Below are 25406 nucleotides of genomic sequence, written 5' to 3'. Positions count from 1 at the left end.
TCAAATTCAATCTTTTTCATTGTATGATTAAGAAAATGGGCTCAGAGATGGGAAGGTCACTTGCTCAGGGTCCCACAGAGTGTTCCTGCCAGACAGGGAAAGGCTCCAGAACTCTTGATTCCCAAACGAGGGCTTATTTTTTCAATATGTCAGGTTATGCGTTGGGATGAAGGTGGTAGCCATGCCCATGTTTAAAAGCAAGAATTAGTAGGTAAATAGTAGATGAATGTCCTACCAGCTCATACCATTGGGAAGCCCACATTAGCTTATAAAATCTCCTACAGACCTATCAGCTGTGCTCCTGGGGAGTACAAATGGGAAGGGATTGCTCAATGGAGACCTAGGTTCTTTGACTATGAGAAGTCTGCTTTATATTCCTGCTGTTGAATCTAACTCCATCCAGACTAGAAAAAAAAATACAAGAGGGCATAGGGATTAGTTGAAAGTATGTGTTTTATGGAGAGGGAAAAAATCCAACAACGATAACCAAAATTTTTTTTCAAATCTTTCCAAATAATCAGATCTCAGCTCCTAAGGTGGTTTCTGGCCTGGACCATGCAAGCCGAGAAGATCCCAATAGGAAGCAAGGATGTAATTAATACAGGTTAGAATTTCAAATGATAGCATCAAAATGTTGGTCTTTAGGTTTCCCTTCACAAGACTGCAGGCCACAGCCTCCTCCCTAGTTTAACATAGGCCCTGACAAGCTCTTATCAAACAGAAGAACCTTTATCATTCCACCAACAGGAACCACAAAGAAGGCTTAGGCTCCTCTTTTGCCATTTCTATGTGACCTGTGGACTTGCTTTATGCTTTGTTTCTCCTTAGAGGAGCCATCCACCATTGCAGGACAGTTAAGAGAGAAGGCAGAGGCATGGGGCTTCCAGGAAAATAAGCCATGATATATCACTGGCTCCTCAGGCCATCACTCTCTCAAGAAAGAAGGCAGGCATGAGAGTGAGAGGCATCCACTCCAAAGGGCAAAGAGGCCAGTTAAGGGAGAAAGCAGAAGCAAGAGGAGTCTCAGGAATATAAGCCATGATATTCCACTCAGCAGCTGCTTCTCCAGGGCCATCCTGGTGAACCACACCTGGATCTGAGGAATGGAGCCAGAGGGCCCAAGAAAGCCTAGTGCTTACTCAAGGGGAACAGGTGTCTGGCTATAAATCTTCCTTGGAGTTACACAGACTTTCTTAGAATCAAGAAGGGGAATGATGAGAGCATCATCCCTGTTGTGTGTTTGAGACACTAGGCACATTGAATATAGAGTTTAGAATTCATAGAGGTTTAGGGGATTGGTCTACCCTGCAGAGGGGAAAGGGTCAGGCAGTCTGGAGCAAGAGAGGAAGGATAAGTGATCCTTATTCTGGTTTCTGGGCAAAGGAAAGATCATGATTGAGGAAAGAAGTCTGGAGGGGAAACAAGGTGAAGTCATTCCTCCTAGGGCATCACTATTCACTGATGTAACTGATTGATGTGTAAAGGGATAGAATAAAAGTGTTGGACTAGAGGAAGAGAATCTTAGAATCTTAGAACTGGAAGGGAGCTTAGAATTCATTTAGTCCCCTTCCTCCCCCACTCAGTGCAGAAATCCTGTCTTCACTCTTCCTGGAAGGTGTTCATCTAGCCTCTACTTGAACACTTCCACTGATGGGGAACTCGTTAACTTATGAGGTGATATATTCCATGGTTAGACAGCTCTAGTTGTCAGGAAGTTTTTTTTAGAGAATAATAAAATATCAGAGCTGAGAGGGACCCCATTGTTTTTTGGTTCAACCTGTACCTGAGCAGGAAACCCCTCTATCTGTCCATTCCACTGAAAGATTTCCAGTGTTGGGGGTGGGGGACACATTCTGTAAAGTCTACCTAGGTCACCTCCCCTTTTCTTCCAAAATTTCCTTATTACAAATGAAACAGTGAAAAAGTCTTCTCTCTCTTCAGTCGGCTGCCAGAGGGGCTCAAAGATGCTGGAGAGCCCTGTGGATCACTCCGTGGGAGTATCCAATCAGGGGTCTGAACCACAGCTAGAAGGCACCTTAGATATAATCTAGTCCAGCCCCCTCATTTTGTGGAAGAGAAAATGGAGGCCCAGAAGAGTTAAATGATTTACCCAAGGTGACCCATGTAATAAGTAGTAGAGCCAGGATTTGAACCCAGGACCTCTGACTAGAAATTGAGTGCTCTTTCCACTTCCTCATGTGAAGTACACAGTGGAAGCTTGGGAAAGAAACAGGGGATCGAACAGAGAAGAGACTCCCATAGCCTCTCTTGATGAAGAGGGTTGGGATTCTGGTGGGGGTTAGAGGAGCCCTACTTAAGACGAACTTGATGTTTCTGTATAAAAAGAATCCTAGTGAAAGGGCTAGAGCCCCCTGAAAATCCCTCCCTGGATCTCAGTGCACTTAGAAAAGAGGACATGAAGAAGATAAAAACTTTTGAATAACTTAGAAATTGCCTGACAGTCCAGAAAAGCAAATATTCCTGCAGGCAGCATCTCCTTCCATATGAGAGTGGGTTATACTAAGCTTCAATATAGAGATTTATACATATATCTTTATAGAAATGTCTATTTATAGATTTTGATCTTAGAAGAGCCGAGCTTGTTTCTTCAGTTCATTCCTCTTCCAGAGGGCCAGTCGGTCAAATTCAGTGATGGTCATGCCAAAGATCTGGTAGAATTCTTCTTGGGAGAGGTGACGCTGGAAGTAGGGGGACAGAGAAAGGGAAAACAGCATGAGTTGGGGAGGGTAGCTTGGGGACTAGATGGGGAACCAGGGGCATATAGTCCCTGAAAAGAGTATTGCATTTGATGGCAGAAGACCTGAATTCAAATCTCACTTCTGTTATTAACAATCTGTATAACTCTGGGCATATTACTTCCTTGTGGGTCTTTAGTTTCTCATTTGTAAAATCAGAGGGTTGAATTAAAAGAGAGAGTCGCATTAAGTGATGTCTAAGGTCTTTTCCAGCTCTAAATCCTATCTCCTTGGGAAGTTTCCATTTTAGCTGGCTTTTGTCTGCTTGGCAACTCCTGGTGTTCTCCTTATATAGAACCAAAGGATCATAGAACATAAGAGCTACAAAGGCCCTCAGAACATAGAATGTTAAAGTTGGAAGGGATCTTAGAAAATAGAATATGAATAATAGAGGAAACTATAGGCCATAGACTCCTTTTTTTTAAAGTCATAGACTCTTTTCTCTTCCTTCCTTCTTTTTCTTTCTCTCCTTTTTTCTTTTTTATTCCTTCCTCTTCCCTCCTCTTTCCACTCTCTCCATTCTCCTCTCCCTCTCTCTCTCTCTCTCTCTCTCTCTCTCTCTCTCTCTCTCTCTCTCTCTCTCTCTCTCTCTCTCTCTCTCTCTCCCTCCCTGCCTCCCTCCTTCCCAACACCCATAGACTTAAGGCTAAAACAAATGTTAGAATATAGAATGCTAGTATTGGAAGGAAATTTATAACACAGGATGTCAGATCTAGAAATGCCTTTAGAACAAGAGATATAAAATGGAAGTGTCAAAAGGGCTCATAAAATATATTATCTTGGAGATATTAAGGACATCTTAACATAATATTGAGGACAAAATAGACCTTAGAACACAGAGCATTAGATCTACAAGGAGTCTTAGAAATAGGCTAGAGCAGGGGTCAGCAAGGTATGGCTCTTTTGAGGGCCAGATATGGCTCTTTCTGCAGGAGCCACAAAGTCCATTTTTTTTCAGGCACTGTTACAGGAGCACTCACTGTGAGCACTGTACGGCTCTCACGAAATTACATTTTAAAAAATGTGGCGTTTATGGCTCTCACGGCCAAAAAGGTTGCTGACCCCTGGGCTAGAGGATGTAAAATTGGAAGGGATTATAGGATATCACTGCTGATGAAGACCTTAGAGATCATCTGTTTTCAACTTCTATATTCTAATCTCTGTAAGATAAGGAAAATGGGAGCTACTTAATAACATAAACCAGAATGAATTGAGTATAGGCAGATAAAAACAGTTTACTTCTATATCATGCTTTAAAAAAACTCTTACATTATGTGTAAAAATTGACACAAGTATCTATTTCAAGGCAGAAAGAGGATAGAAGGAGGATAGGCAATTGAAATTAAGTGACTTGCCCAAGGTTACCCAGCTAGGAAGTGTCTATGGTCTAATTTGAGTTCCTATTTCTAGGCCTTGATCTCAATTCACTGAGCCACCTAGTATGTTTTCTAAACTTCTCATTTGATAGGTAAAATGAGCATGTTATTACCCAGTGCACAGTTGTTAGGAGGAGACTAGCCATGGCTACCATTTGTAATGCCCTTTAAGGTTTATAAAACACTTTCCTCATAATAGCACGAGGAAGCAGGTAGTACAAGTATTCCTATCTCCAAGTTATAAAGGTACAAACTAAGGGTGAGGGGTATTGGGGTGCATAGCTCACTGAGCTGCCCTAGTGGCAGTGTTGGGCCTTGAAACCCAGGCCCTCTGGCACCCTGTTGCAATCTTGTACTCCTCACCCATCTCTCCAACACAGAACTGTTATTAGAGTACTTGAACCCTTGTGCAATGGAATTGGAATTGAAATTGAATCAATTCTCCACTCACTTCTAAACGTGTCCTGTCCACATCTTTGGGTAGTCGGTTTCTCCCCCTGGTGGTCACCAGGAGCAGTTCATATGGATAGATCTGCAGAGCAAACAAGGAGATAGATGGACAGCTTATCATGAAGGATTTGGTGAGCCCTGGAGGAAGGGGTGAGGTAAACTATGAAAGGAATCTAGCTTCTAAACAAGTGACTCAGCCCTCCAACCAGGCTCAGAGTTTAGGGGCTCACCTCGCTGCAGAAGGATCAGAAGTTCAACTCTTACAGATGGATCAAAGAAGGCTTGGGGAAACTACTGTCATTTTGTAGTTCTCTGAGCTCCAGTACTAGTCCTAGAACCAGGCTGCTTATGGATCTGAATGGAGGCTATTAAGAGTTCAGAGCCTTTGGATTCTAAGTTCAGAGGACTGACCCTGAAATTAGAGGACCTGGTCAATTTCTACCTCTGGCATTCATTCATTTATATAATCTTGAGAAAATTACTTTGTCTCCCCATGCCTCGATTTCCTCATCTGTAAATAAAGATCCTGGGCTAGATGAAGTCCCATCTAATTTTAGGTCAATAATCTATGATATAATATTCCATGATCTTTTGGAGTACTCTGAAATATCAGACTGAAATCACCTAGTCCAACTTCCTCATTTTACTAAGGAGGGAACTGAGGCTGCCAGATGGGTGATTACACAGCTTACAAGTGACAAGATCAGAGATAGAACCAGCCCCCTGACTTTAGAGCAATTCCTCTTTTGACCACACCATGTTGCCTCTTCCATTTAATTTCCAAAGGTAGGATCCATAGTGAGATCTGCGGTTGGGGGATAGAGGTGAAAAGGAAGGCCATCTTTGAAAGGCAAAATACTGAATATTCACATCGCTATGATAAATTGCTAGCACAGCTATTCTCTGTGTAGGAGATAGCCCCCATAACATGGGATGGTTCTTACCTTGTATTCTGCAGAGAGAGAAAAAAGAGAGAGACAGATCAATTTATGTCACCAGACTGATTCCCACCATAATGCCTCATCCCTCTCCCTAACTTTAGTATGTTTTACATTGGGAAGGCAATGTCTGCTTTTTCAAGATTTTTCTCTCTCCATCCTTCCCCCACTCCCCCCAACAAATCCCATTATCCACTCCTGAGAGACATTCAAGAGGAAACCCTTGAGGGGAGGTAACTCTTTCCATCCTGACACACCTCAGGAGAGCCTGGGGAAGAGGATGGACAGTACTCTTGGCAGCTAACTCAGTCCCACTGGACTCCTGGCTTCAGCAAGAAGGGAACACATATGGACCGGGTGCTTCTCAGTGTAGGAGAGCTTGGCAGGTGTCTGCCAAATGGAAACGTACTGCATGTGCCATGTTCGCCTCCACTCAGTAGCCAGAGTTTTGTTTGCAGGTTGTTTGGAAATCATTGAAAGGGGAGGAACTCTGGCGAGGGGGCAGGACTGAGGTTGGAGGGGGTCTTAGACCAGGAGGCTGACAGGATGAGGACCAACAAGTCTCAGATGATTCAGAGCTAGAAAGATCCTCAAGGATCATAGTATCAAAGTGATTTGAGCCTGGAAGGGCCCTTAAAATCACCTAGTTCAGTATCTTGAGCTCCAAGATTTTAAGTGACTTGCCTAAATTTGTGGAGATAGTCCCAAACTGCTTATTTTACACATATAGAAACTAAGCTATTAAATGACTTATCCAAGGTCACACAGGTAGTACTAAAGCCTCCATTTAACAGAGGACAACATTAAGACTCAAAGACATCAAGTGACTTGCCCAAGGTCACAGAGCAAGTAAAGTGAAAGAGCTAGTATTTGAACAGAGTTCTGACTTCAAATCCAGTGTTCTATACCAAGAAGGAATTGATTCATTGAACAGAGGCTCAGACTCTATTTCTAAGGTCTATCTCCACTTTGGGATATAAAGAAGCAATGAACTTGCAATCAGATGACCTAGGTTTGAATGCTGTTAATTCACTAACATGATTTTGGGCAAACCACTTTTCTCCAAGCCTCAGTTTACTCAGCCATTATATGGGATAGTAATACCTGTGTGGCCTGCTTTAAAGAGGCAGCTGAGGCTCAGTGATTAAGAACACTGGACCTGAAGCTAGGAAGATCTGAGTTCAGATTCAGATTCAGACACTTCCTAGCTGCCTGATCCTGGGCAAATTGCCTCATCTTTGAATCCAGCGGATAAGGAAATTGCAAACCATTCCCAAATCCTTGCCAAGAAAACCCCATGGATAGCTATGGTCCCTGGGGTCGCAAAATGGTATCACACAACTGAACAACAGACTTACTTCAAGGGGCTGTTGTGAGGGGAGCATTTTACAAGTGCCAGAGAGATTAGAAAAATTTTTTGTTGTTCTGGTTGTTACTGTTATAGTTCTAAGAGGACAGAAGGTCCTAAATATAGGGAGAAAACAGATTATTGGCATCTAAACTCCTTTCCAGTCTGGCTTCTAGATTCATTTCTCATTACTCTTTGTATTGTGTTCCAGCCAAAGTGGCCTCTTTTTACTGCTCCTCACAGTGAACATTCCAGCTCTATGGGCCTGAAACGTCCTCCCTCCCTCACTACCTCAGCCTCTTGAATCCCTAGTTCCCTTCAAGGTTCCTGATGTCCTGACTTGGAGTTCTTTCCCTAATCTCAGCAAAACTACTTTGTATTTAGGATATAGAATCATGGGATTCTAGATTTGGAGCTGGAAGGGGCCTTAGACTTCATCAAATCCAAACTCTTTACTTTAAAAATGAGGAAACTGAGGCAAAGAGGTTAAGTGACCTGCCGAGAGTCATATAGCTAATATCTGGGGCAGGATTCAATCTCAGACCTTCCTAATTTGAAGTAAAGAGCTTCTGTGTATGCTTAGTGTTTACTTTTTTGTGTACAAATTGTATTCCCAAAGTAAAAGATAAGACCCTTGAGGTAAGGCTTGATACATTTTTGTATTTGATTCCCCTCATCTTAGCTCTTAGTAAGAGTTTAGTCCACATGTGTTGAACAAAATTAAACTGAATTTTAAGGAAACAGGAACTGGATGATGAGATGAGACAGAACTATGAGGACAGGCCATCTCTCAGTCTATTAGCAGTGATGGATTTGACTTTCTGCTAGGGAGATAATCTCCATTTGGAAGCAGTGATGGAGTTCAAGGAACCAGTGATGAGGAGAATCTTTCCCTGTCAAAGTTCGGCTCTGCTTGGCTCACCTCTCATTCCCCAGTTGACGGCATTCATGCTGTCATAGTGAAAGAGATCTGCACTGGGTGTCTGAAAAAAAAGAGAAACCACAAGGTTGGCATTACATGATCTATCACCTGCATGCACATGCACACACATACACACACACGTGCATTCACACACACACACACGTGCACACAGATGCATAGACTAGTGGGAGAGTGGGCCTCTTCCGAGACTTTTGACTCAAGTTTTGGGAGGTTTCTCTCCACAGTAATGACCAGTCAAAGTCTCAAAGCTGGCCCCACCATGGTGGCTGAAGGGGAGCTTAGAGGTCATTCAATCCAACCTGTGTCTGAAATGGGATTCTGTCTTTCCAACATTTTTGATCAGATATGGCCTTCTGGCTTCCCTCTTGAAGACCCCTGGAGCAGGACATCCACTGCCTCCTGGGGGAGTCTATTCCACTTCAGGACAGCTCTAATTATTAAGAAGTCTTTCCCAACCTCCAATCCCTATCTGGCTCTCTGTAATTTCCACCTGTTGCTCCCAATTTTGTTCTCTGGGGCCAAGCAGAACATGTTTAATCCATCTTCCACATAATAGCCCTTCAGACATTTAAAGATAGTTATCATATTCCATTCCCCATTTCTTTTTCTTCTCCAGGATAAATATCCCTAGTTCCCATGACAGTCCTTATAAGGCATGAATAGTGCCTTCTTAAGGCCCAGGAAACCATGATGTGGAATGCATCTACTGATAGGAGCCAATTCATCTAAAATAGCCCAATCTCCCAGCCAGGGGGGATGGCTTCATGCTAGATCTCTAGTTCCCTTGCCATCCTCATTGTTCTCGGTATATGTTCTAACTTGTTACCATCCTTCCCCAGAACTATACACAATGGACCAGATGGTCTAACTACAACAGAAGGCAGTAGGACTCTCACATCCCTCACTCTGGATAGTATCTATCTACTCATGCAATCTAAGTGCCCATTAACTTTTTTTTTTTAAACCCTTAACTTCTGTGTATTGGCTCCTTGGTGGAAGAGTGGTAAGGGTGGGCAATGGGGGTCAAGTGACTTGCCTAGGGTCACACAGCTGGGAAGTGTCTAAGGTCAGATTTGAACCTAGGACCTCCCGTCTCTAGGCCTGACTCTCAATCCACTGAGCTACCCAGCTGCCCCCCATTAACTTTTATATCTACCATGTCATGCTATTCACTCAAAGGCCATCTATGCTAACATCCTCATTTTATCCATGTTTTTCCTTCCCAGGATTCAAGTGGTGTTAACTGGATCCCCAAGTGAAAAAAACAAAACAAAACTTCCTCAGGGAAACCTTTTCTATCCATAAACACCCTCGTAGCTTTGTCAACATTTTACCCCCCCAAGTCCCCCAGAACAATAAATCAAATTTGGGAAGAACTTCAGCCCTAGTATAGATGTGATCACCCGGCCTCCTTACCCTGTGAAGCCCATTTCTCCTATAGGCAGGAAGTGAGGCTGACTTGGAAATGAGGGGATCTGAAAAGAAAACAGCAGAGCTATCACTTGTACCTTCACTCCAAAGACCTCTCTTATCTAGGGAGGGCAGTGAGGAGATTCACTCTATTAAAAATATTCCCCATATCCATGAGTGTAGAACTACAAACAAGATAGGGAGAGGTCTTAAAAATTAGCCTTTTTTCCCTCCAAATTCATAGCATATAGAGTCAAAAAGTAAATTAGTGAACATTTTGTCCAACTCCGGCCCCTCATTTACAGATGAGGAGATGGAAGTTCAGAGAGGAGAAACAACTTGCTTAACTTTACAAAGCCAGTTAGAGGCAGAATTAGGGTTTGAACCTGAGATCTCTAAATAGGATCACAGGATTTAGAATAGGAAGGCATAGATTATCTATACCGGTGATTATCTAGTAAATTTCTCTCACTGAAAAAAACCCGTATCTTCTGTCTTAGAATCAATGGGTTCCAAGACAGAAGAGGCTAATCATTGGGATTAAGTGACTTGCTCAGGGTCACACAGCTAAGAAGTGTCTGAAGCCAGACTGAACCCAGGACCTCCTGTCCCCTGGCATGGCTCTCTATGTACTGAGCCACCTAGCTGTCCTTAAATTTGTCTTTTTTATAGATGAGGAGAATGAAACCCAGGGAGGTTGAGAGGCTTGCATTAAGGTCACACAAATATATCTCTAAGAAGCAGAGTTGGGATTCAAACCTAGGTCTTTTGACTCCAAATCCAGAACTTGCTTCTAGTCTCGGTAGGGGGTAGAGAGAGTAGAAGACTCCAAGATTTATGAGCTTCTCTGTTTTAAGGGGACTCGAGTTCCTCAACAAAGATCACACACCTCTACCTTGGCTTATAGGATGGCATATTCACCTCAGCTCATTTACCATCCTGCTTTGGGAATAGGCTCCATCCCTTCCTTAACGTAGCCTACCAGCTATGAAACAGAACAAGTAGTAACACTGAATAGTGCCTCCTTAAGGTCCAAATTATGATAAGGGACTCAACTTTTGGCAAGACTCAATTCCAACCAACTCACCACATATAGCCCAATCTCCTAGTCAAAGCAGGTAGATTCACACTAGGGTAGGATGGGGTGAAGAGGTCTTTTGTTAGACCAAGGTTTAGAAACTCTACGTACCACTGTCAGCCAGGTAATGGGACCGGGGAGCTGCAATCAGAGATAGATCAGGTCAGCACAAGGTGGTATGCAAGGCAAGACCTATCCCGCTAATAGACTTGGTCCTCTGAATTATACTGTGTGGCTTCCCTTATGTGGTACCCATATTCCCAATTAGCAATTTTCAGATACTTTACCAATTGATCTATTGGCCAATGCAAAGTGGGTTCACAGGCCATCAATTAGTGCTGAGTTGCCAACTAGTGATCAATGTATAGAAACAGAAACAGAAACAGAAATTGTTTCCCTTTTGTGTCTACTCTCAGAACCATACAATAACAGAACACAGATTCTCAGAGTTGTTAGAGACTTAACAGAACGTAGAACGTCAATACTGGTATGTACTTTAAAATATAGGATGTTAGAGATGGAAGGGATCTTAGAACACAAAGTGCCAAAGCTGAAAGGGATGTTAAAGCATAGGATGTCAGAGCCCAGAGAAGGACCCTTAGAATCTAAAATATTAGAGCCTGGAGGAACCTCAAAGCACAGAATGTCTGAGCTGAAGAAGTCCTAAGAATTTAGAATATTTGAGCTGCAAAGGGTCTTAAACATAGAATGCCAGAATTTGGAGAGATTTTAGAGATTAGTGAGTCTAGTCTTTTAATGTTATGTTGGGGGAAGCTGAGACCCAGAGGAGGGAAGGGACTTGTTCAAGGTCACACATGGAATTAATGACAGAACTGAAATTCTATTCTAGCTTCTTTGACTCTTAGATCACTGCAAGATTTTTCCCTCCAGGTCACATTTGTCCTGCCTCAAACATTGGGTTTCCCTTGCTTTGTGAACTTTCTACCTCTTTCATTTATTCTCTTTACTGCTTCTGTTGAAGCTGAAGGGTTTTTGTGTTCTCAGCACTCTCTGTTCTCCTTCCGCAATGGTTATAACAAGGCCTCAGTTTGTCACTTGGGGTGGAGGAAAATTATCAAGCTCTCTCCCTACAACCTTGCCCAACAGATTATTCTTAGTAGTGATCTTCCCAGTTCCAACCGGCATATCTCTAAGATAAATGACAAATTGTTTCAAAAGAAATCCACACAAAGTTTAACTGCATTTCGGAGATCTATGATTTCATCACTGTAAATCTTTTTTTCACCGACATAGTACCTAAACCCTCCACAACACAGCAGATTATCATCATTAGTCACTGCAGCCAAAAATATCCATCCCTTGTGGTCAGCCCCCCAGTGATGGGCCTTGCCAAAGATAGCTACTGTGATCTTCAGTTGACAGACACAGACATCATTGCTGAGCAGCTTATACTCCAGTAAAGTCTCCATTGAATGTCTTATAGTGGCTTAGAGGCGGTCTGGGCTCTCATAGGTTATGCCAGCAAAGCAAAGCCTCTGACAGACTGGAAAAATCCTTGAATATAGGCTTATCTATAATTCTGTATAATTCAGGTCAGTGATCTAAAACATACTCAGGGAATCATTTGACCATATATATTAAAATTGGAGCTAGAAGGAACCTTGGGAGTCATCTAGTACAACCTCCTTATTTTACAGAAAAGGAAACTGAGACCAGAGAGGTTAAATGACTTGTCTAAAGTCACACAGAGAGTAAGTAGTAAAAATGGGATCCAAACCCAGGTACTTGGACTCCACATCCAGCAGTCTTTCCACCAAACTATACCATCTCCTCTTTGAATTAAGTGGTCCTAAAGATTATATATTCTAATGCCTTTGTTTTATAAATGAAGAAACTAAAACAGAGAGAACTTAAATAGTTAGATGATGTTTAAGTGGATAGAGTGCTAGACTTGGAGTCAGGAAGACCTGAGTTCAAGCCTCAGATCTCTATCAACTGTATAATGGTGGGCAAGCCACAGCTTCCTTCAACCTTAGTTTTGTCATCTAAAACAGGACTAATAATAACATCTACTTCAAAGGGTTGTTGTGAGATAGCATCTATAAAGAACATTGCAAACTTTCAAATGCTGGGTAAATGCGCTGATGATTATCATATGGGTAGAGAGCCAAACTCAGGTCTCTTGACTCCACGTCTATGAGGAAAACTACTTGGATTGAGATGCAAGGAGTAAGTGAGGGTGTACGAAACAAATGTGACAAGCACGTGGCTAGAAGGGAGAAGTTGGAAAGGATTGCTCAAAGCTAGACGTTTCCAAGATCACTAAGGGAACTGCAGATAGACTGAGGATGAATCTTGTACTGCTGATCAGAAAGAAGGAATGATATTCTTCACTAAGTAAGATATGCTGGAATTTTGGAACAGGCACTCAAGTTAGAAGAAGGTGGCACGCACAATACCAGATTCAAGAGATAATTTGCAAGCTCAGGAGCCAAGGTTCAGGGGATAACTGTATTTCTTTTCCTAGAGCCTGAGACTCTCCTAAATTTTGAGTAGGATCTTGGGATAGCCAACTCTGAGGGGCTAGGAGACTGGGAATCCCTCAGACTTCTCAACCCCTACCCATCTTGCTCTTACAGCCATTGAGAGAAGTCTCATAGCCAACAGTGTGCAAGGCTTCTCTGCTGCTAGTAGAGCTCCGGGGAGGGGTCCAGGGATCTGCATAGGAACTGGAACGAGCCTTCATCTCTTCCTTCAGGATCAGACGTCCAATCCCACTCTGGATCTGGGAGTGAGCAAGGAGAGAAGAAAAAGGGAGGAGGAGAGTAAAGAGGTGGGTAGGTGGAAGGTAGAAAATAGGGAGGAAAGGAAGAAGGAGAGAGAAATAGAGAGTAGGGAAGAGGAAGTAGGAAAGCAGTAGAAAGGGATAATGGAAGAGGAATTAGGAATGAGTAGAGAGAAAAAAGGTAGAAGAAAAGAGAGAAAAAGAGGGAGGGAGAAGAGAAGTAGGAGAAGGAGTAAGAGGGGGAGAGGGAGAGAGAGTCAGAGAAATAGACAGAAACAGAAAGAGATGGAAGAGAGAGATAGGAGATAGAGAGACAGAGAAGAGGGAGAGAAAGAGGTGAAAGAAATTGGGAGTGAAAAGAAAGAGAAGAGGAAGAAAAAAAAGAGAAGGGAAAAAGAAGAATGCAATTGTTTTACATTAGCATGGTACATATATGACAGTTCCTGCTTGAGAATCATTGTTGGCCATCTCCTCCATTAAGATATCTAAGAACAATGGTCTGGAAGTCACACTCCTAGCCCAAAGGCCCAAACTGGAGTTTACATTTTATTTTGCACAAATCTTTAGCTTGTGTTTCAGAATAAATAAAAATGAATGACTACAACTGACTACCATATGTCCCCTGTCCTCCCTCCACTTCCATTCACCCCCTTCTTGGAAGAATAGCTTCAAATCTAGGAAGACTAAAGCCCCACTGTTCAGGAAGTTGTTCTAAGTTACTGAAACTTGGCCCCTGGAGGAGTATACACAGGAAGGAGGGAATGGACCCCTTGCTGAAATCCTGGCCATTGTATCTCACAAGGATAAAGTACTTAGGATAAAATAAAATATGAGTTCTTCTTATTAATAATGAATTAAAAGTGATGGATTTTGAATCAAATGACAAGGGTGTTATGGCTCTTATTTTTTCTCTAATTGTGAGATCAAGGACAACTCATTTTCCATCTTGAAGCCTTACTTTTGTCCTCTATAAAATAGGGATGATAGCACTTGTACTAGCCACCTTTCAGGGATGGACCTGAACAACATTTTGAAATGTGAAAAGCTCACAAATGACCAGAGAGTGCCAGATTCACAGGAGCCTAAAGGAAATTCATTCAGCTGATATCATACACAAGAACCTGAAACCTGGTAATTTAGCTGTGAATGAAGACTGTATGTTTAAGACCCAAGATTTTGGACTGATATGATACATAGACTTTATTTTAACCAGTTTTATTGTGTGACATGTTACCTCATGCAAACATTTAGGGTTCCAAAAGGGCAAAATAAACACAAAAAGCAAGAATGTTTTCTCCTCTGTGACATCATCCCTACTTCCCAAAATGAAGCTTCAGGGCTACCTTTTCTTGCTCTCAGAGAGACAAAAGAACCTGGCATACAGAATCTCTGATAAGGATTAATTTTTTTTTTTAATCCAGAGGTCCTTTTTTATAAGTGTGTTCCAGGAAGCAGAAGCCCTTGGTGAGTCAAGGGGAACTGGGGTCTTATCATGGTGTTTCTCATGCCCTTGAGGCTTCTCCTCTTTCATGACAACCAGTCAAGTTTTCAAGCTCCCCTCAACCCCTAGCCTGGAAGCCTAAGAGAAGCAGAGGCCACAGCAGCTCAGAGGGTATCTAAGTTTGTCTAAGAGAACCTCTCCTCTTAGGTGTTTGAAGATGAAGACCCTGTGGCCTAACCCTGAAGGAAGCTTAGGAAATGATTTGCTCAAGGTCACCCAGGTGCTAAGTAAGAGACCAAGGTGCTCTGGTTCTAATTCCATTGCTATGTCCAATACCATACTACTTCTCAGCTGATGAGAGGATACCAGTAAAAAATAAGACACATAGCCGCCGGTACAAAAGGATATTGATCAGGCTGGCCTCAACTGATTGGTGGACAAGGAATGAATAAGGTCAGATGTCCAGCTCTATGTTCCTTCTGATCCGTTGTATCCCGAGGTTCAAAAACATTGGCCTGCAGTCCATGCAAGGCCAATCAATGGAACCTCTCCTATGTAAAGAATAAATAAAACCCCAGGTCCTAATGATAGAAGTGTGGAGCCATAGGAGGTATTGGTGAAACCTCCTATATGGATGGTAAAGTGAGTTTACTTAGAATCTGCTTCAATGACCTTGCAGCTGCTTGTGATTTATAATGAATCAGCTAACAGGAATAAGTTGCTCACTTGACTCCACCTTCTACCACTGACTAATGAGGGAATGATTTGTTTCCCTCAATTAGTATTTAGATTATATAATGACCTCAAGGGTAATAAACTCTGAACTCTATTTCTGACTGCGATTGTTGGATTTAAACTAGAAGATCAGCAATTATAAAGCTGTCTTCAGTAATTGCCAGGAGAAGCAATAACTGACAAACTTCTCCTTGGAATATTGAGAATAAACCAGGTCAGTATTAGTTTCTTTATATTAACTAATTTAATGATGACAAATAAGGTAAAGGAAAGGTTGGGGTGAATAATGAAGAAAGAAGGATTAAGGATGAATCCGAAAGCTTATCTATATATTGAATTTATACTAAATCTTCAGTAGATTTCTAAAGAAGTTGCTATCCTGAAGCCTGCCTGGCAGAATGCCTGGCCAGGCCAGAAGCCTGACTCTGATTGCTTGATGGCTTATCAAGTTCAAGATGATTTTGCTTTTGTAGTTGATCTTCTTGTTGATATTTAGATTTGTATATTGATGTTGATTGATGAATAAAGCTGGATGCTGATACACACAGAATAGCCTATGAGCAGCTTAGGTACCCAACCCTAACAGATATCAGTAACCTAGCTAAGAGACAATCCTAGACAACTCTTTCATCCCACCAGTATCTCAGAATTGAGACCCTGATGTTATAAGTTTCCCTCCTTTTATAGGCACATCTCTACTGACTTTTGGTCTCATGCTGGCTCAAATGCACTCTCTGCATTCTGTGTTCCAACTCAGTAACTGGCAATCATGCTGGACCAAAATGACTTCTTGCAAAAGTATTTACACCCATGATGATGTTACAGTGTGGTTGTAGCCCAAAAGACAAAGTGTTGCTTGCTCACCTTATGCAGACCGCGGTCAAAATCATCTTCTTCTCCTCCTGCTGAGAACCTCCGGGCTCGGGGCACTGGCAGGGGACAGGGGCAGGTTAAGTTCCATGAGTGTGTACTGCAGGGGACAAATGCTACACCTTCCAGGGTCCATCTAATCAAGGGTTGCCCAACCAAGGCCTTTTCCCATCTCCACATTGAGAAGGACTAACATGGGTTCAAGAGAGGAATCATCTGAAATGCTTCAAGAGATAATTTCCCCTTTGGGGAGAGAGGGAAAAGGTGGCCCATGAAACAAAACATTCTAATCAAGGTATGCCCAGTGTCATTGGCCTTCTTATTACTATTCTCTGCTGTACAAATGTGACCTCCTACTTCCACATATTCGTCCATGCTGTTCCATTTGGCTAGAATGACTTTCTAAACTTCCTTTACCTGTTGAGTTTCTACCCATCCTTTAAAGTCCAACTAACATGCCACCCTTATGGTGCTATAATGAACTGTTCTTTTTTTTTCCCCCCTTTGGTAAGCAATGGGAGTCAAGTGACTTGCCCAGGGTCACACAGCTGGGAAGTGTCTCAGGCCAGATATAATGAGCTGTTCTTGAGTCCTGGTTAAGTTCCATAAAATACATGAAGTATCAGGGGAGATAGTGATGACACTGGGGGGTCACTACCAAGAGAGAAAGCTAGGACTAGAGCTCACCTATGTTATAGCTACAGGATAAGAGGAAGCATATCATCAGATAATTTCCTATTAAACTTTTTTCTTGTGCTAACGATGTTAAAGCTTAGGTGCTTCTACCAGCTGAAGGAGTACAAATGCTGTCAGCACTAAATTTCAGCACCCAGAGTACTAACTAGTACACGTACTAGTCATTCTGCCTTAATTATGTCTCTGCCGCCCTATTTCTTTCTCAACCTGTTCCTAATCTCCCAACAACCTTTCTCTGTCTTATGCTTCACACAGTACTTTGTCAAACCTCCTTAATGCATATCACATGAAAGGAGGGCCTTCTCATTACCAAGGCCAACCTCTCTACATGCACAATTGATTTTCTTCCTTTCCAGCAGATTGCCCCCATAAACATGCCCTCTCTCACTATCTTTAATCTCTCCATATCGACTGGCTATTTCTCTGCTGCCTATAATCATACCCATATCTCACCTACCCTCAAAAATGCTTCATGATTCATCCAGTAGCCACTATCCCATATTTCTTGCTTTTTTTTTTTTTTTTTTTTTTTTTTTTTGTGGTTAAACTCCTTTTGAAGCTATCTACAATTGAGGTTCCACTTTCTTTCCTTTCACTTTTTTCTTTCTATAATCTGGCTTCCAACGTGTCATTCAACTGAAACTGCTCTCTCCAAAGTAACTAATGATCTCTTCTTAGTTGCCAAATCTAACAGCCTTTTCTCAATTCCCATCCCTAGCGAACCCTTTGAAATCTTCAAAGCTGTCAATCATCCTCTTATCCTTGATACTCTTTGCTTTCCAGGTTTCTGTTTGATGTTCAGAGCCCTTCATAAAGTGCTCCTCCTCTCCCTCAGCCCATCCCTAATTTTTCCAGTCTTTTTACCCCATATATCCTTCCCCTGGTCCCCATATATTAAGCAATCTGGCTTCCTTGCTGTTCCACAATCATGCTGTCTATCTCCTGACCATGGGCATGCTCACTAGTTGACTCCTCTTCCTAGAATGTTCTCCTTCCTCATCTCCCACTCCTGACTTCTCAGGCTTCCTTCAAGTCTCAGCTAAAATTTCATCCTCTATGAAAAACCTTTTCTGATCCCCCTTAATTCTGATACCTTCCCTCTTGTAATTACCTCCAATTTATCCTGTCTGTATCTTATTTATACATAACTGTTTACATACTATCTTCCCCCATTAGATTGTGAGCTACTTGAGGGCAAGGATTATCTTTTGCTTTTCTTTCTATCTCTAGTATTTAGCATAGTTCCTGTCACATAGTAGCTGCTTTATTAAATGCTTGTTTACTGATTGACTGACTGATGTTAATAGAGAAATATTGCTTCTCTGAGTTTATATGGTGAGTAGCTGTTGCCAAATATATATTTACCAAAATGAAGAAATTATAGGGGGGAAAAACCTGGGCTTTATTATTATGCTCAACCATTGATTCAGGCCTCAGAGAAAACCTGAACCACTAGGAGGATTCTGACAAAGCTTCTTATAAGGAACATTGTGACAGAGTGACAAAGAAATAATTCATTTACATATTGCAATCTTGTACATTGTTCCTAGACCAAAAAAGTTAAAGAAAAGATTGATCCATAATCCTATGCTTCCTTCAGTATCATAAAAATTGAACAAATTTAGTTAAACAGTCATAATCTCATATATCCCTTAAGGAAACAAAGTTTGCCAAACTCTATTGGCAAACTAAGTCAGGTTATAGATGAAACTATATTAAAGGGAATTCATAAATAGGCTGATCCAGGAGGAAGATTTACATGTTACCAAGGAGTCAGTGATAGTTCAGATTCTTCCTCTAGTTTCTTATCTAAGGAATGTTTAAGGCTTTAAGTAAATTTTCACATCCCATGGGATAAGCTTTGGTCAGATGCAGTTAATATTAACCAAAGGTTGCAAGAGGAATAAAAGGAAACAAGAAATTCCCAGAACATTCATGTTTTGCACTATAGTTATCTGTATTTTTGTTTTACTTCCCTCCTAGACTGGGAACTCTCCTAGGGCAGGAATCAAGCCTTATCAAATCTTTTATCTCCCATGGTGTCTAGCCCCAGTCTCTGAAACATTGTAGTCATTTCAGACTATTTCTTTATGTTAGTCTCTCTCCCACCTGCCTATAGGTGAACTTTGAAAGGGAAGGATTTTTGAGCCTTGATTGTGATGCCTCTGTGTTAGTGATGGATTAGTATTTTCTCCTTTTCCCTGGATGAGTCTGTGATCAGCTCCATAGGGACTGAGGAGTATGAAGTTCCAAACATAGCCACCTATCATCAGGCTAAAATGTGGAAGGGGTTGAAGTAAAGTAAACTGTCCATCTCCTAAACTCTCATCTAGGACTTAAAAGATCTTGGGGGACTGCGTTGGAAAAAGTAGAAGAAATGGGGAGAAATATTGAAAAGAGAAGATAAGGTCAATTACATATATATACATATATATGCATATATATATATAATTAACATTTATTAAGTACTTGAGGTGTCTAGAACATTGTGATGTGCCTGGGGAAGGTACAAAGTCAAAATGAAACAGTTCTGGCTTTCATAAGGCTTAAGGTCTAATGGAAGACTATGTGGAACTGAGCCTCAAACATCTGTTTTGCTTTGTCATATTCATTTATTTGATCAGATTTTTATTTATTTATTTTCTTTATATTGGTTCCTTTTTCTCCGCTCCCATTAGTCAAAGTTTTTGTCTCTTCTTTCCTGCTTTGTTTTATTAGCGTCCTAACTGGTCTCCCTGCCTCCAATTTTTCTCTTCTTCAACCTGTCCTCTTCCACACTATAAACTTCCTAATGCACAGCTCTGATAATGTCATCCCTCTGCTCAAGAACTTTAAGTGGCTTTCTATTCCCTACTGTGAAGCTTATTTTCATAACCTCAATATTCATAACCCTTTTCAAGGGCTCTCGAAGTTTTCGTTCACTCATATGCAAGTGGATCAGACTCTGACTTTTTCATTTAGCATTTTGCTGAAGGCCCTCTCCTCTGATAACTAGCTGTGCCTCATTCCAAGAAACATTATGTTACTCCATCTTTTGGACTTTCCCCATATCCATACCATTTGTAACCAAAGGCTATCATGACCCAGCGTTCCTTACCTAAACCTTTGTGGTTTTTCTCTTCCTTTATAAACCCTGTGTGACTCGTGTGATATGGCTCTTTGTACCCCATATATGTGTGGCCCCAGCTTGTGAGTCCTTTGATCTGTCCAAATAAATTTCTTCTGTCTCATTTTCTCTAGTTTCGCACTACCTACTATTACCTAAAATCCAAAAACCTTAGCTTGGAATCTAAGATCCTCTACAATCTTATTCTGACCTATATTTCCAGGCTTATTAGAGCCAGAACAATTTTAGTATTCATTTGCTCCATTCCTTCACTTTACTTATGAAGATACTGAGACCCATAAGAGGTCAGTAACTCATCTCAGACCACACAGGTAATAAATAGCCGAGTAAGGCTTCCATTATTTCCCTTTATAATCCTGTGTTTCATAGGATGACTGGCTGTTTCCTGATCTTGTCTTGCTCTCTATTGCACAGCATAATATTAGAGTGCCTTATTTCTCTTATATTATATATAGAGTGCCTTATTTCTCTTCTGTAAGAAGCCTTTTTTTTCTTTTCCCTTACTGCGAATGCCTTCCCTTTATGAATTATATCCAACTTATCCTGTTTATCTCTTATTTGTACATAATTTTCACATTGTCTCCTTCATTAGACTGTGAACTCCTCAATGGCAGGACCTGTTTTTTGCCTTTCTTTGTATCCAATATACAGAAATTGCTTTAGAAATGCTTGGCAAAATATTTCCCAATCTGGAGGCTTTCATGATGTCTGAAAGAAGACTGGAACATTCTGTTGGTTTGAGGGGGTCCTGCTGTGGGGGTCACCTCCCTTTTCCTTTCCTCCTCTCCCACCTCCCAGGCTGAGCCACCTACCTTTGGGGGAGCTGTGGTAGGTCCAGAACTCAGATTCTGAGCCATAGTAAAGGTCTGGGGAGTAGGCTGGAGCATACTTGGAGGACTGGGTTATATCTTCGCTGGTTTTGCTTTTTGTTGCTGCCGATGTCCACCTGTAGAGGTGCCCACAGGATAGGGTAGGCTCAGAAGGGTTGTGGAGTAGAGGGACCTGTCTAGTCAAAAGCTAGAGGAAATTCTCTTGACACAAGACAAATGAAGACCTCAAATAGTATGCAGCTATTTAAGTACTGTCCCCTCAACCTCCACAGCCCCAGCCCCTTGCAAGGATGTCAGAGCCACAGAGGACAAAAGGAGAAGGGAGACAGAGAGGGACAGTTATTCTCAGTCTGACTAGGACTAAAAATGGTTCCTGTGTCAGCCTAGAGACTGAGACAAGCTTTGTTTCTTCTCTAATATATATTCTCTCACTCAGCTCTGACATCCTACATTCCAGGCCCCTTCCAGCTCTGACATTCTATGTTCTTCAGTCCTTTCCCACTGTAACATGTTCTAAAGGCCTTTCAAACTCTTGGTATTCTATAATGTAATGTTCAATCTGACACTGACAATTCTTTCTAATGTCTTTTCTAACCCCATATTCTGAGGTCCCTCCTATTTCTCTGATTGCAACAGGTTTCTAGAAAAAGACTAAGAGATGGATAAAACCATGGACTCGGTGACTGTACTTACAGCACAGGTGGTACAGCAGAAGTCAGAAGGGGTGGTGTCATGCGACCCATGACCGAACAAAGCCGATGGAAAAAACAAAAACAAATGCAAGACATCATTACCATTATAGGACGGAGAATGTTCTGTGACTGTTTAGATCAGGAGCTGCCAATAGGCTGAGCACTGATCCTTGCACGTTCTTCTCCCCTCTACCCCAGGGCTTCAGATAACCATCCTGTTTCAGTTTCTTGCCTTAATCTTCATCCATCCCAATGTTATGACCCCTCTATCAATCACTCATATACCCTTTAAGCTTGTTCTAATGTTGGGTTGAATATCTTTGGTTTGACAGGGTCTGTTCCTCAGTTTGAAGGCTGCTACAGTCTGGGTCTACTCCCTCTAAAGGGAGATACATAGAGACAGAAATATATAAAATGAGTGATGAGACCATTAAATATAGCCAGAGGTATCTGACCTGCTCATGACTGGTATCCTCAGAAGTGATTTGAGTCTACTTCTAGTGAAGAGGTGCATTTGTACAGTGCTCCAGGCTTTTTTTTGGTCTGCCTTGCCATAAAGCTTCATAGACCCTACCTGTTCTGGGCTACACAAAAATCAGCATGTACGATTCTGGGCAGGGCCAATAGCCTGTGTTTATGATTATAACTTATTTGTTTATGGCTTAATTTCCTTGAACTAGAACCAGTCTTGGGATCTGGATGACTCTGAGTCACTCAGGGTCTATGTTTCCCCAATATTTTTTATCCACAAGGTTGATTTGTATATTATCAAGAGACCCTATGAGGCTCTGCTATTACAGATGGCTTTCTTGAGTTGCTGTGGTCAAGAAAGGTCATCACTTTGTGGCCAACCTCCTGGTGATGAGTCTCTCTACATTTAGCTAAGCTGGTCCTTAAATAGCAGACACACAATCCATCACCTTGCTAATGTATCCCTGTATTATATTAGTAATAATATATTTATTATGCAGCATGTCCCCAAAGTCTTAGCATAGTATTAAGCTTGAATAACTTCAAAAATCAAAATGCTAGAAACTTACAAAAAATCAGGTGAAAGTTTAATTATTTAAATTTCTTTTATACTTAACTTAGTTTTGTGAATTTTGAAAAAAATGCATTTTTTAATTTTAATTTTAACTAGTTGGGCACCCTGTTAATCTACAAGAGACCCTATGAGGCTCTGCTATACAGATGGCTTTCATAAGGGGAACTTTCTGAATGATGGTTTTACAGACTGTTGGATGAGTAGATGAAGACCCTTTGCCTGGCCACCTCAGTTACCTGATTTATCTCCATTAGTCTTTTTCTTGTAGGGTCATGTCAAAAATGCCATATCTGCACCAAAACTTCATGCTTTGGATGGTGTTTAGGCTAATTCCTAATCTATTGGCTTGAGGGAGCCTGCCGTCAGGAGGTTGGGCCCCTGACAGCCCCTTTCCTCTCCTATTCTCCCAGTGCCCAGGTTGAGCCACCTACCTTTGGGGGAGTTGTGGTAGATCTGCATAGAAATGCAATCCTTTTAGTCACTGAAGAGCAGCTGATGAAAATTTTTAGTAAGTTTAGAAACTGATCAGAGCCATGGATAGCACAAGAATGATGGTTATGCCAACTTTTAATAAGAAATATTTAAATATTTTAAAAATTAAGTAATTGACTTTTCAAATTCTTGTGAATTAGAGCCCCAAATGACTATTATAGTTTTATAGAATGGAAAACTGAGGCATAGAGTAGTTGATTTGAACTGCCACAGCCAAGATCTATACCAGATTTTTGAATCCAGGAACAATAGTCTTGTTATTATACTTTTTCCCCCCACTCCATTGTTTTAGTTGTGTCTGACCCTTCATGACTCTTTGGGGTTTTCTTGGCAGAGATTGAAGTGGTTTGCTTTTCCCTTCTCCAGCTCATTTTTCAGATGAGGAAACGGAGGCAAACAGGGTTAAATGATTTTCCCCAGGTCACACAGATATTAAGTATCTGAGGCTGGATTTGAACTGAGAAAGATGATTCTTCTTGACCCCAGGCCAGCACTCTATCTATGTACCATACCACCTAGCTGATGGTGCATTATCCCATTCTACTTTCTATAAGGTGCCTTTTGAAGAATTGCAATGTCCAGGAGCCCATTATTTCTGAGGACTTTTGACACCAATCCCATGTTCTAGCCATTAAACAGGAGTGGGCTGCAGTATCCGTCTTTCCATGTTCCATCTTAAAAGTTTCTGCCAAACTTAACTTGCTATGCTCATATGCTGCCCAGACTTCCAAAATGAAAGACCTAGAATGGACACTGACTCTGTACAGGCCAGGGCTCCCACAGAGATGTTCCTTTTCATAGGGAAAGGGAATTTTAGGTTTCAAACCAGTACTAGAGTCTTTAGAGGCGCCTTCTTGATTTTCCTGAAGTCATACACTATTTCCCCTATTCTTCCCTAATGTCATCTGGGGAATGGGCCATAGGATCATAGGATTTAGAGCCGATCGACAGGTCACACAGGCAATAAATAGCAGATGAGATGAAGAATGCTAGCCAAGGACCCTTGTTTCAGATACTATTTACTAAGTGTCCTTTGAGCAAACTCCCTTTCTTGGACTGGAGCCATTCTGGGGCATTCTGGGCAACTGCTTGAGCTCCAGCTAGAAGTTCTCCTCTTCAGGGGTACGCAAGAAGTAGAACAGAATGGCTCTCTGAAGCCAGGGGATTGTTTTGTTTTTGTCTTTGTTTCTTTGTGCCTGGCACATAATAGGCACTTATCAATGTTTGTTGATTGATATCAGCTATTAAAGGTTAGAATTTAAATTCAAATTCAGATCTCCCAACTCCAAGTCCAATGCTCTTTTTTACTACAGCACACTAAACTAATTTACCAATAATAATACTTGCAAAGTCCCTGGTTCTATGTAAATGAAATATTCCACTTCTCTATAAGTATTTCTGTTGGTTATTTCCTCTGCCTTAGCTTTATTCACAAAGCCACCATCCCAGGCTAGGCCTTCCTTGTAGCTCATCCGGATAATTAGAATAGACTTCCAACCTCTCTCCATTCCAAGCTATCCTCCACATAGCTACCAAATTTATATTTCTAAAACACAGGTCTGACAACGTTTCTCCCCTATTGTAAAAAGCTTCCTAAAACACTTTAAATTCAATTCAAAGCAAACGTGTGCGTAAGGTATATAGTAGTATGGATTTTGTTGTCCATTCATTTCAAGTGTGTCTGACTCTTGGGACCCCATTTGGGGTTTTCTTGGCAAAGATACTGAGGTAGTTTACCTTTTCCTTCTCCAGCTCATTTTCCAGATGAGGAAACTGAGGTATATAATAGGATTAAGTGACTTGCCCAGGGTCACACAGCTAGTATCAAATGCCAGATGTGAACTCAGAGAGATGCACCTTTCTAACTCCAGGCCTGGTGCTCTATCCACTATGCCACCTAGTGGCACTGCACTGTGGACACAGGGATGGAATAAACAAAAACAAAAAGCTCAAGACCCTGACCTCCGGCAGCTAACATTCTACTTGAGGATAGGGGAGGAGACTCCCTTTTGGTAAAAATTACAAACTCCTTAACCTGGTCTTTAAAATATTTCACAGTCTGGTTCCCAACTAGCTTTTCCTATCTCATTTCTCATTACTGTCCTTCACATAGGCTATTTCCCCATCAAATTGGCCTATCTCAATGTGTGATCTCTTATTTCCAGGGTTTTACTTATGTCAGCATGTGGAATCAGGTGCCTCTTCATCTTATCTTAGAAGCCTTAGCTTTGGGGGCATCTGGGTGGCTCAGGGGATTGAGACTCAGGCCTAGAGATGGGAGGTCCTGGGTTCAAATCCTGCCTCAAATACTTCCTAGCTGTGTGACCCTGGGTAAGTCACTAAAGCCCCATTGCCTAGCCCTTACTGCTCTTCTGTCTTGGAACCAATGCACAGTATTGAGTCTAAGATGGAAGGTAAGGGTTTAAAAAAAAA

General features: G+C 41.6%; 1 protein-coding gene across 2 annotated transcripts in view; it reads right to left on the bottom strand.

The window, feature by feature from the left end:
- The window catches only part of ABLIM3 (actin binding LIM protein family member 3), a 187991-nt gene continuing 162585 nt past the window's right edge, over nucleotides 1-25406 (bottom strand). The window contains exons 15-23 of one of the 2 annotated variants that reach the window (XM_044664440.1): nucleotides 20727-20860; nucleotides 16086-16150; nucleotides 12898-13045; nucleotides 10411-10440; nucleotides 9228-9286; nucleotides 7791-7851; nucleotides 5527-5534; nucleotides 4584-4664; nucleotides 1-2699 (exon numbers count right to left, since the gene is read on the bottom strand). In XM_044664440.1, the coding sequence (XP_044520375.1) occupies nucleotides 2586-2699; nucleotides 4584-4664; nucleotides 5527-5534; nucleotides 7791-7851; nucleotides 9228-9286; nucleotides 10411-10440; nucleotides 12898-13045; nucleotides 16086-16150; nucleotides 20727-20860 (700 nt within the window). In that variant the 3' untranslated portion in view covers nucleotides 1-2585. The remainder of the gene's footprint in view (nucleotides 2700-4583; nucleotides 4665-5526; nucleotides 5535-7790; nucleotides 7852-9227; nucleotides 9287-10410; nucleotides 10441-12897; nucleotides 13046-16085; nucleotides 16151-20726; nucleotides 20861-25406) is intronic. The other variant, XM_044664441.1, reaches the window with a different exon arrangement.

The sequence above is a fragment of the Gracilinanus agilis genome, chromosome 2 (genome assembly GCF_016433145.1).
Source record: "Gracilinanus agilis isolate LMUSP501 chromosome 2, AgileGrace, whole genome shotgun sequence".
Lineage (NCBI taxonomy): Eukaryota > Metazoa > Chordata > Mammalia > Didelphimorphia > Didelphidae > Gracilinanus > Gracilinanus agilis.
Note: the sequence above shows the minus strand (reverse complement) of the source record. Positions and strands in the feature narration are given on the sequence as shown.